General features: G+C 48.2%; 1 protein-coding gene across 2 annotated transcripts in view; it reads left to right on the forward strand.

The window, feature by feature from the left end:
- Window positions 1-15,660: 15,660 nt before the first annotated feature.
- MFSD4A (major facilitator superfamily domain containing 4A) overlaps window positions 15,661-18,046 on the forward strand; it is a 314,229-nt gene continuing 311,843 nt past the window's right edge. Inside the window, exon 1 of one of the 2 annotated variants that reach the window (XM_063955141.1) lies at window positions 15,661-16,500. In XM_063955141.1, coding sequence (XP_063811211.1) covers window positions 16,271-16,500 — 230 coding nt within the window. In that variant the 5' untranslated portion in view covers window positions 15,661-16,270. The remainder of the gene's footprint in view (window positions 16,501-18,046) is intronic. The other variant, XM_063955140.1, reaches the window with a different exon arrangement.

An 18,046-nucleotide genomic window follows, 5' to 3' on the forward strand; every position in this document is an offset into this window, starting at 1 on the left:
ACTGCGCTGCTTTCAAATAAAGAAGATTCTTATGGTCGGTGAAGATGGTAATAGGAAACTTTGCGCCCTCCAAAAGGTACCTCCACTCTTCCAGGGCCAGTTTAATTGCCAGAAGCTTCTGGTCACCGATGGCGTAGTTCATATCAGCAGGTAGAAATCTACGGGAGAAAAACCCACAAGGGTGAGTCTTACCATCGTCGCTGGTTTGGGACAATACTGCGCCAACGCCAACTGTTGAGGCATCCACTTCCAACTTGAAGGGTCTGTTGATATCTGGTTGCTGTAACACAGGAGCTGAAATGAAGGCTTGTTTAATTTTTTGAAAAGCAGCCAGAGCTTCTTCTGACCACTGAGAAGGATTTGCGCCTTTCCGTGTAAGGCAAGTAATTGGGGCTTTCAGGGTAGAGAATCCTCTAATGAATTTTCTATAATAGTTGGCGAAGCCAATAAAACATTGAACAGACTTGAGCGATGTAGGAAGAGACCAGTTCTCTATTGCTTCCAATTTATCAGGGTCCATTCGAAGATCTGACCCAGAAATTATATACCCGAGGAAGGGCATCAAAGGAGCTTCAAAGGTGTACTTAGACAACTTCCCATAAAGATGATTCTGTCGTAGGCGTTGAAGGACCTCTTTGACCTGTTGACGATGAGAGGCTAAATCTTGAGAGAAAATCAGAATGTCGTCAAGATAAACTACCACGTATTTATACAGAACATCTTGAAATATTTAATTGACAAAGTTCTGAAACACAGCTGGGGCATTGCTTAATCCAAAGAGCATCACAAGATACTTATAGTGGCCATCACGGGTGTTAAAAGCTGTCTTCCACTCATCGCCACTCCAGATTCTGATGAGATTGTATGCCACACAAAGATCTAATTTGGTAAAGATACTGGCTCCTTTAATTCTGTCAAACAGTTCCGTGATTAACGGTAAGGGGTAGCTGTTTTTGATGGTAATTTCATTTAATGCTCTATAATCAATGCAGGGACGCAATCCTCCATCTTTCTTTTTCACAAAGAAAAACCCTGCCCCTGCTGGAGATGAAGAAGGATGAATGAATCCTTTTTGTAGATTCTCTTTTATATATTCCCTCATGGCTTGAGTTTCAGGAACGGAATCATCCTCTAGAAGGCATTCTCCTTGGGATCAGATCGATGGGACAATCCCACTTCCGATGGGGAGGCAGAACATCAGCGGCCTTTTCACTGAAGACGTCAGTAAATTCTTTGTAGGCCTCAGGAATTTCACACTGGGGTTTCAACCCCGAAGATCTCACGGGACGAACTTGAGCTAAACAGGAATGGAAACAGGAGGAACTCCATGCTGTGAGTTGAATGTAGACCAGTCGACTTGTGAGTTATGAAGTTGAAGCCAAGGCATATCCAACACTTTCTCGTAGGTGGCTTTAGGAATGACCAAAAGTTCAATGAGCTCAGAATGAAGAAAGCCCACTCCTAGGACCACGGGCTTAGTTTGCTGACTGATGGACCACTCAGCAATATGGCTACTGTCCACAGCAGTAAGACTGGGCGAGACAACCTTGAAACAGGAAGACGGATCTTATCAACTGCAGCCTGCATAATAAAGTTCTCAGCAGCTCCCCAGTCAATTAAAGCTGAGAAGGCATGTAATCCACTCTGTGTTTCCAAAGTTACTGGTAAGATAAGTTCTTGAGAAGAAGGAGCTTTGGATAAGGTTCCTAACTTGACTCCTCCCTTGCAAGTTAGGACCTGACATTTCCCAAACGTGACGGACAGGTACCAATCATGTGATCAGCGGCAGCACAGTATAGACTCAGTCTTTCCTGTAATCTTCTTGACTGCTCCTCAGGAGTTAAGCGGGACCTATTCACTTGCATAGGCTCATCTGAAGTAGAGGGAAAAGACTGTACTTGAGGCATAACTCAGTGCTTGCGAGGATCACCATGAGAACGTTCCTTTATTCTCTCGCATAAACGCAGATCCAACTTTACACACAAAGAAATTAAAGATTCTAATTGCTCTGGGAGATCTCGGGTGGCCAGTTCATCTTTTATTCGATCAGAAAGACCGTGCCAGAATGCAGCGACCAACGCTTGATTGTTCCACTCAACCTCTGAAGCAAATGTCTGGAACTGGATGACATACTGTCCCACAGTGCGTGTTCCCTGGCAAATCTGGAGGATATCAGAGGAAGCAGAAGTTGTACGCCCAGGCTTATTAAAGATAAGTTTAAATGCAGTTACAAACTCTGTGTAGTTGTTTAGCAGCAAATCTACTCGCTCCCATAACGGGGAAACCCAATTCAAGGCAGGGCCAGTCAGTAGAGACACAATATACGCAACTTTGGTTCTGCGCTTCGGGAAGTTGTGAAGCAGCAATTCGAAGTGAACTTCACATTGGTTGAGGAATCCACGACAGGTTTTAGGACTTGGTGTAGGAAGATGTAGATGGGATCTTATACCAGTAGTGGCTGGAGAACCTGAAACTGTGGCACTGGAAACTGGAGCGGGAGTCGATGGTGCAACTGGAACAATAGAACTTGGCAGAGATTGTTGTAAGGTATCCAACCGAGAAGACATCTCTTGTAAAAACTGTATGATCTGCTGTTGTGCAGCCTCTGTACCATCGAGTCGTGACACTAAGTTCTGTAGAGCCCCTGCACCCACACTCTGCCCACCGTCCGGGTCCATCGACCTTGGACAAACTGTCAGATCTGTAGTTTTGTCTGTCCCCGGAGGGGGCACTAGTGGGTCAGTGGTGGTGCGATGGAGAAACCGAGGAGGCTGTAAGATATTCCTGTGCATGTGCTCACGCTCACGTATATGTACAGTAATTGAAGCAGGTGATAACTTGAGATAGATGGTACAAGAAATGCTGACAACGATGAATAAACAGTCACAGGTATTTAACTGGTCTGGAAACCAGTGCAGTAATTAGGCAATGATATACAGGCAATGAACTAGTCTGAAACTAGTATAGCAGTCAGATGGTGATTACTCCCACAGTTGGTCTGAGATCCAGCAACGATACTTCACACAGTCAGTTTGTTATGCAAAGTCCACAACCCAGCAAGGTTAAGCAGGAGACAACTTGAAACACATATGGAGAGGTTGAATTAGGTGCCAGATGCCATAGCACAATGCAGAATACAAGTTAACCATACACAGGTGAAGGTGATGAATAGCACCTGAAGAAAGTCGTTTACTGCAAAAGGTGAAGGCTGACTGAAGCAGGAGTTGAAGCTGAAGTAATAGCTGGGACCTGTAGTTCCACGAGAATACTGGAACCAGGAGATCACTGAAGATGCCAGAAATAGGAGATCGCTGGAAACAGAAGATTGAAGACTGGAGACTGGAAACTGGAGATTGGAAACTGGAACCAGGAGGCTCTATGCAGCAATGCGACGCGTTGTCCAAGGTGATGAGACTGAGCCGATGCTCTGGACTTATACCCCCTGGTCGGCAGTCATTGGATGCTTGGATCATGTGAGCAAACACAGCGCAGGATTGGGTGCTCTCCGGTCAGCTGACCGCAAGTGTCATGGTGGCGCCCATGCTGTACAGATGGGCGGTACACAGGAGGGCGCCCGCAGAATGGACTTCAGGACTTCACCACGATAATGGATACTGCGCTCTGCAGACAGGATGTGCATACAGCCGCAAACTGGGGCCGTGACCTCCGGAGGCCTGCACACCAGCAAACCGGTAAGTGAGACATCACTGAATGCTGATTCCTGACACACACCAACCCAAAGAAGCTAAGTGCATCAAGGTGGGCGCCCTGTGGAATCCAGTGTACCTCGCAGAAAGAGATTTAACTATGGTAAGTCTACCATAAATCTCCTTTTCTGCAGCGGGGTACACTGGTATTCCACAGGGAATAACATCGGGGATGTCCTAAAGCAGTTCCTCATGGGAGGGGATGCACTGTAGTGAGCACAAGAACCCGGCGTCCAAAGGAAGCATCCTGGGAGGCGGAAATATCAAAGGCATAGAACCTGATGAACGTGTTCACTGAGGACCATGTAGCCGCCTTACACAATTGTTCCGGGGACGCGCCATGGCGGGTCGCCCAAGAAGTTCCAACAGACCGAGTAGAATGGGCCTTAATAGCAGCAGGAGCTGGAAGCCCAGCCTGCGCTTAAGCTTGTGCAATCACCATTCTAATCCATCTGGCCAAAGTTTGCTTATTTGCAGGCCAGCCACCAGTGCCGTAACTATGCATTTTAGTGCTGTGTGCAAAAAACTGCATTGCCCCCCCCCCCCCCCCCATGCAAGATAGGGGCAGTGCGTGAAACATATATAGGGGCGTGGCTTCATGGAGAAGGGGCGTGGCCACAAAACAATACCAATTCATACTACGGTGCACAGTAGTCTCCATTATTCAAATTACGCTGCACAGTAGCGCCACTACACCAAGTAGAGCTCCTTTTACACCTTACAGCAGACAGTCCCCCTTTTTACACATTACGGCAGACAGCGTCCCCTTTTTACACATTACGGCAGACAGCATCCCCTTTTTTACACATTACGGTAGACAGCGTCCCCTTTTTTACACATTACGGCAGACAGAGCCCCTTTTCACACACAACGGCAGACATCGTCCCCCTTTTTACACATTACGGCAGACAACGTCCCCTTTTTACACATTACGGCAGACAGCGTCCCCTTTTTATACATTACGGCAGACAGTGTCCCCCTTTTTTACACATTACGGCAAACAGCGTCCCCCTTTTTTACACATTACGGCAGACAGCGTCCCCTTTTTTTACACATTACGGCAGTCAGCGTCCCCTTTTTTGCACATTACAGCAGACAGCGTCCCCTTTTCCACACATTACGGCATGACAGCGTCCCCCTTTTTTACACATTACGGCAGACAGCGTCCACCTTTTTTTACACATTACAGCATACAGCGTCCCCTTTTCTACACATTACGTCAGACAGCGTCCCTTTTTTTTTTTTTTACACATTACGGCAGACAGCGTCTCCCTTTTTTACACATTACGGCAGACATCGTCCCCTTTTTTACACATTACGGCAGACATCGTCCCCTTTTTTACACATTCATTACAGCAGACAGCGTCCCCTTTTCTACACATTACGGCATGACAGCGTCCCCCTATTTTACACATTACGGCAGACAGCGTCCACCTTTTTTTACACATTACAGCAGACAGCGAACCCTTTTCTACACATTACAGCAGACAGCGTCCCCTTTTTTTACACATTACGGCAGACAGCGTCTCCCTTTTTTACACATTACGGCAGACAGCGTCCCCTTTTTTACACATTATGGCAGACACACTATACACACAAACATATACACTGTACATACATACATATATACATACATATACATTGTACACTTTACATACACACATACACTGTATGTACATACAGTACATACACTGTACACACATTCATATAAACTGTACATACACATATAATGTACATACATAGACAATGTGCTTACATACACATACATAGATACATACATACAGAGCACCATAGAACTGCAGGCACTCAAATCATTTAACTACCTACTTTAGAGCACATATTTTCCTCAGGGTATAAACTGCCATAGCTATACTTATTCTGGCCACTCACTCTCTCCTCTCTGCCTCTTCCCCCGGAGCCCCGAGCAGCACACCAGCCCTACAGCTAGCCCAGCAGGACAACAATAATCTTACCCTGGGCACCAATCAGAGGGGATCTCGGGACTTGCAGGCCAGTACAGGGACACCAATAACTATCCCTGGGAACACACAGGACCCACAGCACAGCCCAGCACTATCCCTAGCCACCTGATGCTGCCGGCTTGCAGACAACATGAAGACAGCTTACTGAAGCCGGGAGCAGTGCGCACCGCTTGGAACATTCATCTCAGCGGCGGGTGCTTGCAAAGAGATGGCAGCGGCTGCGCCCCCAGCGCATTTGCGCTGTGTGCGGCGCACACTTAGCCCATAGGTAGTTCCGGCCCTGTCAGCCACGTTTTGAAAACCAAAAAGAGAATCTGACCTCCTGATAGAGGCAGTCCTTTCCACAAAAATACGGAGAGCCCGTACCACATCCAAAGATCTTTCTTTGGAGGACAAACCAGAAGAGATGAAGGCTGGAACCACAATCTCTTGATTAACTTGGAAAGATGACACCACCTTTGGTTGATAACCAGGGTGAGTTCTAAGAACCACATGGTCATGGTGAAAAATCAGAAAGGGTGGACAACAGGACAAAGCGCCTAAGTCCGACACCCTCCTAGCAGAGGCAATAGCCAAAAGAAAAATGACCTTAAGCGTAAGATATTTAAGATCCACAAGTCAAGAGGTTCAAATGGAGACTCTTGCAGGGCATTCAAAACAACAGACAGATATCATGGAGCCACAGGAGGGACATAGGGAGGCTGAATCCGTAAAACACCCTGAATGAATGTCAGGAAGAGACGCAATTTTTCTCTGAAACCAAACCGACAAGGCAGATATACAGTATGAACCTTGAGGGAGGCCAAACGAAGGCCTAAATCCAGGCGTTGTTGCAGAAAAGCCAAAAGTCTGGCAGTGCTGAACTTGTATGCATCGTAATTCTTATTAGCACACCAGGTGAAGTAAGAATTCCAGACCCTATAATAAATCCGAAGCCAGTTTTACGGGCTTTTAACATAGTTTCAACAACCGCCTCAGAGAATCCTTTGGCCCTCAGGAGTGAAGCTTCAAGAGCCACGTCGTCAAAGCCAGTGTGGCCAGGTCCGGGTAGACACAAGGGCCCTGAACGAGGAGGTCTGGGCGTTGAGGAAGTAGAAGAGGACGCTCTATCGAGAGACCCTGCAGTTCTGAGAACCAATGCCGTCTGGGCCACGCTGGAGCGACTAGAAGTAGTATTCCTCCTTCTTGCTTGAACTTCCGGATCACCCTGGGCAGAAGAGACACCGGAAGAAACACGTATGGCAGTCGAAAGTTCCATGGAATTGCCAGTGCGTCCATGAACGCTGCTTGCGGATCCCTTGTACTTGCTCTAAAGACCGGAAACTTGTGATTGTGTCGATACGCCATTAGGTCTACATCTGGTAGGCCCCCAGCGTGTACGTCCTGACGAAGTTGAGGACTCCCGGAATGAACACTGCCGATATGGCTGGCAGATGGCGTTCCGCCCATTGAAGGATTTTTTACACTTCCACCATTGCCATGCGGCTTCGAGTGCCGCCTTGATTAGTATGCAGCGCCGCTGAGGAAGGTGATGGAGCCGAAGCACAGAATGTCAGACTAACATTCCTGTGCTGCAGCCCTTGAAGTCTTCTTTCTTTAAAAAAGCTCTTTTCAGGGCTGCCTCGCGCAACCCCACCTGTTAGCTGCCTGCACTGCAGGCACCAACTTACAAACTGAGCTCCAGTGCCTGGAGGCGGGGCTATAGAGGAGGCGGTACAGTGCATCCTGGGAACAGTCAAAGCTTTAGCCTGTTGGTGCCTCGGAACAAGATCCAACTCTACACCCCAATGTTATTCCCTGTGGAATACCAGTGTACCCTGCTGCAGAAAATAGGATTTTAATTACCTACTGGTAAATCCTTTTCTCTGAGTCCGTAGAGAATGCTGGGGTTCCATTTAGTACCATGGGGTATAGACGGGTCAACTAGGAGCCATGGGCACTTTAAGAGTTTAATAGTGTGGGCTGGCTCCTCCCTCTATGCACCTCCTACCAGACTCAGTCTAGAAACTGTGCCCGAGGAGACTGACAAACTTCGAGAGAAGGAAATACACAGATAGTGGTGAGATTCACACCAGCTCACACATAACAAAAGGAAAGCCAAGCTAGCCAACTTGAAACGATTCAGCAACGACTGAACCAACAATACTTAACCAAGTAACAATGCAGGAATACGAAGCACTGGGCGGGCGCCCAGCATCCTCTACGGACTACGAGAAAAGGATTTACCTATTTTCTCTTACGTCCTAGAGGATGCTGGGGTTCCATTTAGTACCATGGGGATGTACCAAAGCTCCCAGTACGGGAGGGAGAGTGCTGAGGTTCCTGCAGAACAGATTGACCAAACTGAAGGTCCTCAGAGGCCAAAGTATCGAACTTGTAGAACTTATGTCATGTTTGACCCTGACCAAGTAGCTGCTCTGCAAAGTTGTAAAGCCGAGACACCACGGGTAGCTGCCCAGGAAGAACCCACTTTACGAGTAGAGTGGGCCTTAACAGATTTTGGAAATGGTAAGCCTGCTGTAGAATAAGCATGCTGGATAGTAAACCTGATCCAGTGAGAAATCTGCTTAGAAGCAGGACACTCAACCTTGTTGGGATCATAAAGGACAAACAGAGCGTCCGACTTCCTGTGACGAGAAGTTCTCTTCACATATATTTTCAAAGTCCTCACAACATCCAAGGACTTTGAGGTAATTGAGGAGTCAGTAGCCACTGGCACCACAATAGGTTGGTTGATATGAAAAGCTGACACAAACTTTGGAAGAAATTGCTGACGCGTTCTGAGCTCAGCTTTATCATCATGGAAAATCAAGTAGGGGCTTTTGCATGACAATGCCCCCAATTCTGACACACATCTAGCAGATGCCAATGCCAACAGTGTGACCGCCTTCCAAGTAAGAAACTTGACGTCCACCTCCTGTAAAGGCTTGAACCAATCCGATTGCAGGAACTGCAGCACCACATTAAGATCCCAAGGTGCCGTAGGAGGCACAAAGTGTGGTTGGATGTGCAGAACCCCTTTCAAGCATGTCTGAATCTCAGGGAGAGCAGCCAATTGTTTCGGGAAGAAAATGGACAAGGCCGAAATCTGGACCTTTATGGAGCCCAAGCGTAGGCCCACATACACACCTGCTTGCAGAAGGAGGAGAAACCGTCCTAGCTTGAAACTCCACCATAGGAAATTTCTTGGATTCACACCAAGACACATACTATTTCCATATTCGATGGTAATGCTTAGACATTACACCCTTCCTAGCTTGAAACAGAGTAGGAATGACTTTGTTCGGTATACCTTTCCGAGCTAAGATCTGGCGTTCCACCTCCATGTCGTCAAACGTAGCCGTGGCAAGTCTTGATAGGCGAACGGCCCCTGTTGTAGAAGGTCCTCGCGAAGAGGAAGAGGCCTCGGATCCTCCAGCAGTAATTCCAGAAGATCCGCATACCAAGCCCTTCTTGGCCAGTCCGGAGCAATGAGGATCGCCTGAACTCTTGATCTTTTTATTAGTTTGAGAATTCTTTGAATGAGTGGAAGTGGAGGGAACACATACACTGACTGGAACACCCATGGAGTTACCAGTGCATCCACCGCCACTGCTTGTGAGTCTCTCAACCTGGAACAGTACCTCTGAAGCTTCTTGTTGAGGCGAGAGGCCTTCATGTCTATCTGAGGTACACCCCATTGGCTTGTCACCTCTGCGAACACCCATTCCCCTGGATGGAGATCGTGTCTGCTGAGGAAGTCCGCTTCCCAGTTGTCCACTCCCGGAATGAAGATCGCTGACAGTGCCACCACGTGCTTTTCTGCCCAGAGGAGGATTCTTGTTACCTCTGACATTGCCGCTCTGCTCTTCGTTCCGCCCTGTCAGTTTATGTAGGACACTGCCGTTACATTGTCCGACTGAACCTGAATGGCCTGATCTGCAGAAGATGTGCCGCTTGTATATGGCCCTTATTTCCAGAATGTTTATCGGACGGATGGATTCCAGACTTGACCACTTTCCTTGGAAGTTTTCCCCTTGGGTGACTGCTCCCCAACCTCTGAGACTTGCATCCGTGGTTAGAAGGATCCAATTCTGAATCCTGAACCTGCGGCCCTCGAGCAGGTGAGAAGTTTGCAGCCAACAGAGTGAAAATCTGGCTTTCGGCGACAGGCGTATCCGCTGGTGCATGTGAAGATGTGATCCCGACCATTCGTCCAGGAGATCCAGTCGGAAGGATCGTGCATGGAATCTTCCATACTGTAGAGCAGGGGTCTTCAACCTTTAAGACAGTGTGGGCCACATAAAAAAATGAAACGAAGCCGAGTGCCACTAAGCTATAATGCGGTATTTAGAATCTAAATTTTAATTTATGATTGTAATGAGACCTTTTCTAGACTCATAAGACCATAAAAAAGACTTCAAAAGATAATTATTGTAATTTAATGAATGAAACATGGTCTACTTTACCTTTGTTATTATAATAAGTTCATATCAGTGGGAAACTTGGCATTGTTTTTGCTTGGCCAGCTTGTCGATGTTGGCATCAATGTTAGAAGTCGCTATGCGCAGAGTATTCTCAAGATGTTGGTCTGTAAGCACTGAACTGGACTCATACGGCAGTATCACTGGACTGGTGGGTATAATGTGGGCATGCTTTCACAATATTGCTGCTGTCTGTCTGTGATGGGGGGAGGGAGGGTATGATAGCGCCTATGTCAAGACATAGGTGCTATCATACCCTCCCTCCTCCCCATCACAGACAGACAGCAGCATTGTCAAAGCATGCTCCCTGCCATCTCTGCTCTTAATACTTAATACACCCCCTGCTGGGTCCCCCGCCACGCCCCCTGCCCTCAATACTAATTTATTCACTGCCATGCTCAGGCTGCCGCACCCCCGTCCCCGCCGCTCCCGCACGCCGGGTTCCTGCACTGCCCCCTGCCCTCAACACTTATACACTTTTATTCTCCTGCCGCAGCCCCCCCCCCCCCCCCGCGCCGGGTCCCCGCCGCACACAGCCATGCTCAGGCTGCATACATGCTGCCGCACCCCCTCCGCTCCCGCCCGCCGGGTTCCCGCACTGCCCCCTGCTCTCAATGGTAACTTGCCGCACCCCCCCCAGCCGGGTCCCCGCCGCTCTCACCCACCTATTCAACACTGCAGGCGGAGGGAGACACAGGGAGGGAGACACAGTAAGGGTGACCAGACCACTGACCAGCCTAAGAGGAGCTACTCCCCTTCTTCACAGGCAACCAGTGACAGTGCGGGGGAGTCACATGACTCCGGGAAAGGGAAAACATTTTTTTTTTTGTGTTCATATGTGCGCTGCGGGCGGGCGCGTCGGCGGGCCATGGAAACCATAGCAGCGGGCCACCTGTGGCCCGCGGGCCACGGGTTGAAGACCCCTGCTGTAGAGCCTCGTAGGAGGCTACCATCTTCCCCAGAAGGCGAATGCACTGATGAACCGATACCCGGGCTGGCTTAAGGACATCCCGGACCATTGATTGGATCACCAACGCTTTCTCCACCGGTAGAAACACCCTCTGCACTTCCGTGTCGAGTATCATCCCCAGGAAGGGCAGTCTCCTTGTCAGCTCCAAATGTGACTTTGGAAGGTTCAGGATCCACCCATGATCCTGGAGTAGTTGAGTTGAAAGAGCAATACTCTGCAACAGCCTCTCCCTGGAAGCGCTTTTATCAGCAGATCGTCCAGATATGAAATTATGTTCACTGCCTGCCTGCGGAGGAGTAGCATCATCTCTGCCATGACCTTGGTGAACACCCTCGGTGCTGTGGAGAGGCCAAATGGCAGTGCCTGGAACTGATAGTGACAGTCCAGCAGCGCAAAATTGAGATAAGCCTGGTAAGGCGGCCAGAACGGAACATGAAGGTATGCATCCTTGATATCCAGGGATACTAGGAATTCCCCCTCCTCCAGACCTGAGCTCACCGCTCTCAGAGACTCCATCTTGAATTTGAATTCCCTTAAGTAGGGGTTCAATGACTTTAGGTTTAATATTGGCCTTACCGAACCGTCCAGTTTCGGTACCACAAACAGGTTTGAGTAATGGGCCTAATTCTGAGTTGATCGCAGCAGCAAATATGTTAGCAGTTGGGCAAAACCATGTGCACTGCATGGGAGACAGATATAACATGTGCAGAGAGTTAGATTTGGGTGTGGTGTGTTCAAACTGAAATCTAACTTGCAGTGTAAAAATAAAGCAGCCAGTATTTACCCTGCACAGAAACAAAATAACCCACCCAAATCTAACTCTCTCTGCAAATGTTATATCTTCCTCCCCTGCAGTGCACATGGTTTTGCCCAACTGCTAACAAAATTCCTGCTGCGATCAACTTGGAATTACCCCCAATAACCCTTGTGATGTAGGTAAGGTGGAACTGGAACAATGACCTTTGTGTGAACCAATTTTTGAATGGCTTCCTGTAGGATAGCACTTTCTGTCAGCGAACCTGGTAAGCCTGATTTGAGGAATCTGAGAGGCGGGAGTTCCTGAAACTCCAGTCTGTACCCCTGGGCAACAATATCTTTTACCCAGGGGTCAAGGCATGATGACGCCCAGATGTGACTGAAATCTTTTAGTCTCGCTCCCACCTGCCCGATCTCCAGGCTGGGAGGTCCACCGTCATGCTGAAAATTTTGAGGAATCAGAACCTGGTTTCTGTTCCTGAGAACCTGTTGGTGCAGGTTTTCTGTATTATCCCCAACCTCCTCTAAAGAAAGTGGAAGGGGGTTTGGATTTTTTAAATTTTGCGGTCCTAAAGGACTGCAGTGTAGATGTAGGATAAGATTTCCTAGGCGGTAGTGCTGTTGAAGGAAGAAAGGTCGACTTACCCGCAGTTGCTGTGGAGATCCACGCATCCAATGCGTCCCCAAACACAGCCTGACCTGTGAAGGGTAGATTCTCCACACTTTTCTTGGATTCTGCATCCGCAGTCCATTGGCGTAGCCAGAGTCCTCTTCGTGCTGAGACTGCCATGGAAGTAGCCCTTGCATTCAGCATGCCAAGGTCCTTCATGGCCTCCACCATGAAACCTGCAGAATCCTGTATGTGACACAAAAACAATTCAATGTCACTCCTATCCATAGTATCTAAATCCTCAAGTAATGTACCTGACCGCTCTACTATGGCTTTAGAAATACAAGCACAAGCAATAGTGGGCCTTAAAGCTACGCCAGTAGCTGTGTATAGTGATTTGAGGTAGTCTCAATCTTGCGGTCAGCCGGCTCTTTTAAAGCAGTTGAACCACCTTTTTTGACAACCCAGATACAGAAGCGTCTACTATAGGGGGATTTTCCCACTTTTTTCTGTCCTCTTCAGGGAAAGGGAAAGCAATGAGATCCCTTTTTGGGATCTGGAATTTTTTTCTCTGGGTTTTTCCAGGATTTTTCAAACAAAGCGCTTAACTCCTTAGAAGCCTGGAAGGTAAGCGAGGATTTCTTACTTTCTGTAAAATAAGATTCCTCTACTTGCTCAGGTACCTTCTCGGTAATATGTAAAATGTCCCTAATGGCTTCAATCATTAGTTGCACCCCCTTAGCAAGTGATGAATCCCCCCCAGCCCCACCCACCCTGCATATCCCCATCACCGTTCCCTGCATCAGAGTCGGTATCAGTGTCAGTTTGCATTATCTGGGCAAGTGTACATTTTTGTGGGTATGTAGGGGGGTCTTAGACAAAGCAGTGGGGGCTGAGTATGTCAAACCCTCCACAGATTTTCAGCAGTTATTATGATAAAAGCCCGGCGCTGACTAACCAACCTTAATAGGTTAATTTGTACTACTAACACACTCCCCCCCCTGTCTATAACACCCTGGTACTGCAGAAGATAGCTGGAGTTATGTGGAGGGCAGTGCTCTCTCTGAGCGTCCTGTTCCTATGATCTGCAGGGAGAAAATGGCGCTGGTGAGTGCTGGATCCACTCTGAGAAGCCCCGCCCCCTGTAATGGCACGCGGCTTCCCACACAAATTGTTTATATTGGACTGAGATTTTATTGCTAACAACGGGATTAGCCCGTTAGCTGCTTGACCAGTGCAGGATTATCCGCGCTGGCTCAGGATGCCCCTCAAAGCGCCTTCCTGGAGCGCAGCCTGTCAGAGCTGCGCTCCCACCCTTGTGCCATCATTCCCGCCTTCTTTCTTCTGGCTCTGTTAGGGGGTGGCGGCCATGCTGCGGGAGTGAGCAGTCGCCTCGTGGGCTTGCGATCAGCACCCTCATGAGCTCAGTGTCCTGTCAGCAGAGTAGAGGACCATTAACTTCAAGAGTTGGTTCCTACTCCCCCCCTAAGTCCCAGGAAGCAGAGAGGCTGTTGCCAATAGCCTTCCTGTAACCTAATTTACTCTATTAAAACAAAAAAACTAAGAAAACTCCTAGGAGCTCCCCTAGCTGTGACCGGCTCCTCCGGGCACATTTTCTAAACCGAGTCTGGTAGGAAGGGCAGAGAGGGAGGAGCCAGCCTACACTATTAAACTCTTAAAGTGCCCATGGCTCCTAGTGGACCCGTCTATACCCCATGGTACTAAATGGAACCCCAGCATCATCTAGGACATAAGAGAAAAACCCATTGCAGATGACACAAAAACCGAGAAACATAAATTGTGCTGAGTGATTACATACGTGGGTACGTACAGTAAGTATAAAAATTCTCCAGCTTGAACAAAGTCTTAAACTGGGAACACACTGAGCGATGTCGGTCTGATCTGCCAGAACAGAAGATATATTGCTCAATTCGGCGCATATCAGGCAGTGTGTATACCGAATATGTGCGTGCCTGCAGTCGCTGACGACATCATCAGGTTTGATGTGCTGCACATCAAACCTGACGATATTGCTAGCATCCTGTAGTATGCTAATGAAGGGCGGAACGTTACATCCTTCATTAAAGTCGCCCCACCCAGTGTGTACAGGCAATACAGGCTGACGGATATTCGTTCCGATGTTGGAACATCGGAACGAATCCCCGTCGCTCCAGTGTGTACACTGCCTTAGGCAAAAGGTGCATGACACAAAATTAATATAACGTGGTGCGAGATTTACTCTGTCACTCGTAATTTTCCATTCCATAAGCAATGCCTTCTTAACAGCAGTGTAGCCCCCTGGGCAAAGCAATGCACTGCGGTAGGGGTGGGAGTAGCGGCAGCTTTGATGTCCCGTGGGCGGTGTTATATCTTTATATCTTTCTCTTGGCATGTAGGGCACGAGGCAGTAATTTCTGCTAATTACTCCTTTACTGCACAGATGGTGGGAGATTGGGCGGGAGAGAGAGAACTAAACTGTAGAAGGGGGCATTGGGCTGAATGAAAGGGCCTCGGTAAAGGACACCAAGGGTGGAAGGGGGTGTTTAATACGCTGGGGAGGCGTGGATAGTGGAGTGGACGGGTTAAAGGCCCTACACACTATGCGATCCCTCGCCGAGCTGCCCGATGGTGGATACGCCCGACCCGGCGGCGGGGGGGGGGGCATTGTTTCTTCACTCCCCCCGTCACCCGGCTCCATAGCAGTGCAGGCAAATATGGACGAGATCGCCCATATTGGCCTGTATGCACAAGCGACGGGGAACCACTGATGAACGAGCGTGGGGCCCTACATCGTTCATCGCTGGTGCCTCCACACTGAAAGATATGAACGGTATGTTGTTCATTAATGAACGAGATCATTCATATCTTTCAGTAACATCGCCCAGTGTGTAGGGCTTATAAGGTTTGTGCCAGTCACCAAACCAACGGCAGGATCCCAACTTTTAGATGGACAGCAGGGGGGTGAGCACACTTAAGCTAGCTGCCTGCTCCTGGCTTAATGACAATCACTGTTTCATACAGTTCCTTTCCCCCTTACAAAAAAGGTAGCTTGTCCAGGATCAGAGCAATGACCCATTTCACCTGGGACAGAGCTACACCTGTTCGCCTTTTCTTAACGTTCTCCAAAGTGCTGCTCATAGCCTCATTGTGTTTACATGCATGGGCAGGGCAGCATGAAATTTGGAAAAGCAGTAGATAAAATCAACTGCAGAAGTCTGAGGGAACAATTCAGCAAGTTGTGGCAAAGCATTCATTCTTCATGTGACTCGTTAGCATAACAAGAAAATAGGAAAATGACACGTACAAATGTAAAGGACTGAGAGGAATGAAGGACAGATCTAACGATTTCCTTTAGCCACAATACTACTCTGCCCTGTTGCCTATGCTATGCCCCCTCCCCTGGCAGTGCCTGGGCGGCTCCCTTCCCTTTCTCACAACTGCTGGAAACAGTAACACTTACACAAGAAATATAGTGAAACAATTATTAAACCCTGAAGCGAATAACGGGAGGAGAATAGAAAAAGTGTACATGAGGCAGAAAGTGAGGAATAGAGGACAGGAGCACAGTGCAGGACTTGCAGGAGTAGGCGTAGGGAGAGCCCGCACACAATACTGGGAAGTAGTGACTGAGAGGGACAGAACGTGAGCTGGTAATCACACCCCTACTAGTGCTGAGCATCTACAGCGCTGACCTCCGCGCCTGCTGCTCCCACGTTCAGGATCTGGGTCGTGCCTCTCCACCGGCGCCCCAGCCTTACGTGGAGGGGTCGCGGAGAGGGAACATGTGGTGGGATGAGAGCCTTCTCGTCCTCTTCAGGAGGAATCTGCAGCCCACACTCACCTACTGGAGCGTGTTCTTCAGTTTTGGATTATGCATAGCGTTCCTGGGTCCCACACTTCTGGACCTACGGTGCCAGACACAGAGCAGCCTGCAGGACATCACCTGGGTCTTCTTCTCTCAGCAGTTCTGCCTCCTGGTCGGGAGTTCTTTGGTGGGGGTCGTGAAGAAGTCGTAAGTACACTATAGTGCACTATATAGTTCAACGGGCTCTACAAGCTACAGATTGGCAGAGGTCGCTGCATGGAGCCGGTCCGGTTCTTACCCAATCCCCATATTTAAGCCATATTGAATGTGATTTCCCTGCACAGTGTTTCATGGTCTCAGCTCTCAACCATCATGTGGAATTTATTATCCGATGACCACCTTCTGAGTGGTGATTAGTCAGGTACCCTGTGCCCTGTGCCCATCTGGTACAACACTATGGCAAGCGTCTCTGTTCTCTTTTCTGTATGACTATGTATGCACATGTATTTCCCACTATTTATTTATCTCGTAGGATTCATGCGCACCGAATAAAAATTGTCAGGAGAAATATGTTATGACCGACTTTCTTTCGGTTTGGTTTTGAAAGATACAGTAAGATCTTTAGATTAGTTACTTTGTGGCACTAATTGCTGCAAATCTAGTTTATAAACATGTACTGTGAACGTACACTAACAAAACAACAAAAACTATGGGGGCTAATATAGGAGTAAGTATAGGACTTTTATAATATTCTAACTTTGTTATATACAGTATATATAATACAGCACTGAACTGAGAGCAGAACATTTCTTCTATGTTTTAAGGGTTTTAGTATGATTGACTGCCGGCGGTCAGTATACCGGCGCTGGAATTCTGAAGTGTGAAATCCCGACTGGGGGTATGTTCCCCCATCTTTCTGCAGCGGGGTACACTAGTATTCTACAGGGAATAACATCGGTGTAGAGTTGGATCTTGATCCGAGGCACCAACATGGTAAAGCTTTGACTGTTCCCAGGATGCACTGCACCGCCTCCTCTATAGACCCGCCTCCAGGCACTGGAGCTCAGTTTGTAAGTTGGTGCGTGGCCTGTAGTGCAGGTCACTTACCCCCCTGCGCTAGTCAGCCCTGAAAAGAGCTTTTTAAGAAGACTTCAAGGGCCGCAGCACTTTAATGTCATTCTGACATGCTGTGCTGTGGGGTATCCGGTTGATAGACAGTGTCTAGTTAGACAGTCAATAGATAGACACCATATGTTAGACAGACATTAGGTCGACAGGGTCAAAAGGTAGACAGTACAAAAAGTCGACAGGGTCAAAAGGTCGACATGGAAATGGTCGACATAAAAAAGATAGAATTTTTTTTATTTAACATGTTTGTGGACTATTTCATACCTTCTCTATCCATGTCGGCATAGAGCTGGTTATAAACCTTGTGGCGAGCGCAGCGAGCCACCGAGCTTGAAGCGTGGCGACCGTAAGCCTTTCTACAATTGGGGTTCCCAGATGACAAAACTATCCTCACAAACCACAAAAAACATGGTGTCGACCTTTTTATGTCGACCATTTTTATGTCGACCTTTGACCCTGTCGACCTTTTGTACTGTCTACCTTTTTCATGTTGACCTTTTCACCCTGATATGGTGTCTATCTATTGACTGTCTAACTAGACACTATCTATCTTTAATACCACACCCGTGCTGCTGCTCCATCACCTCCCTCAGCGGCGCTGCATACTCCCGCGGCCTGGTTCCCG

Source organism: Pseudophryne corroboree, chromosome 2 (assembly GCF_028390025.1).
Source record: "Pseudophryne corroboree isolate aPseCor3 chromosome 2, aPseCor3.hap2, whole genome shotgun sequence".
Taxonomy (NCBI): domain Eukaryota; kingdom Metazoa; phylum Chordata; class Amphibia; order Anura; family Myobatrachidae; genus Pseudophryne; species Pseudophryne corroboree.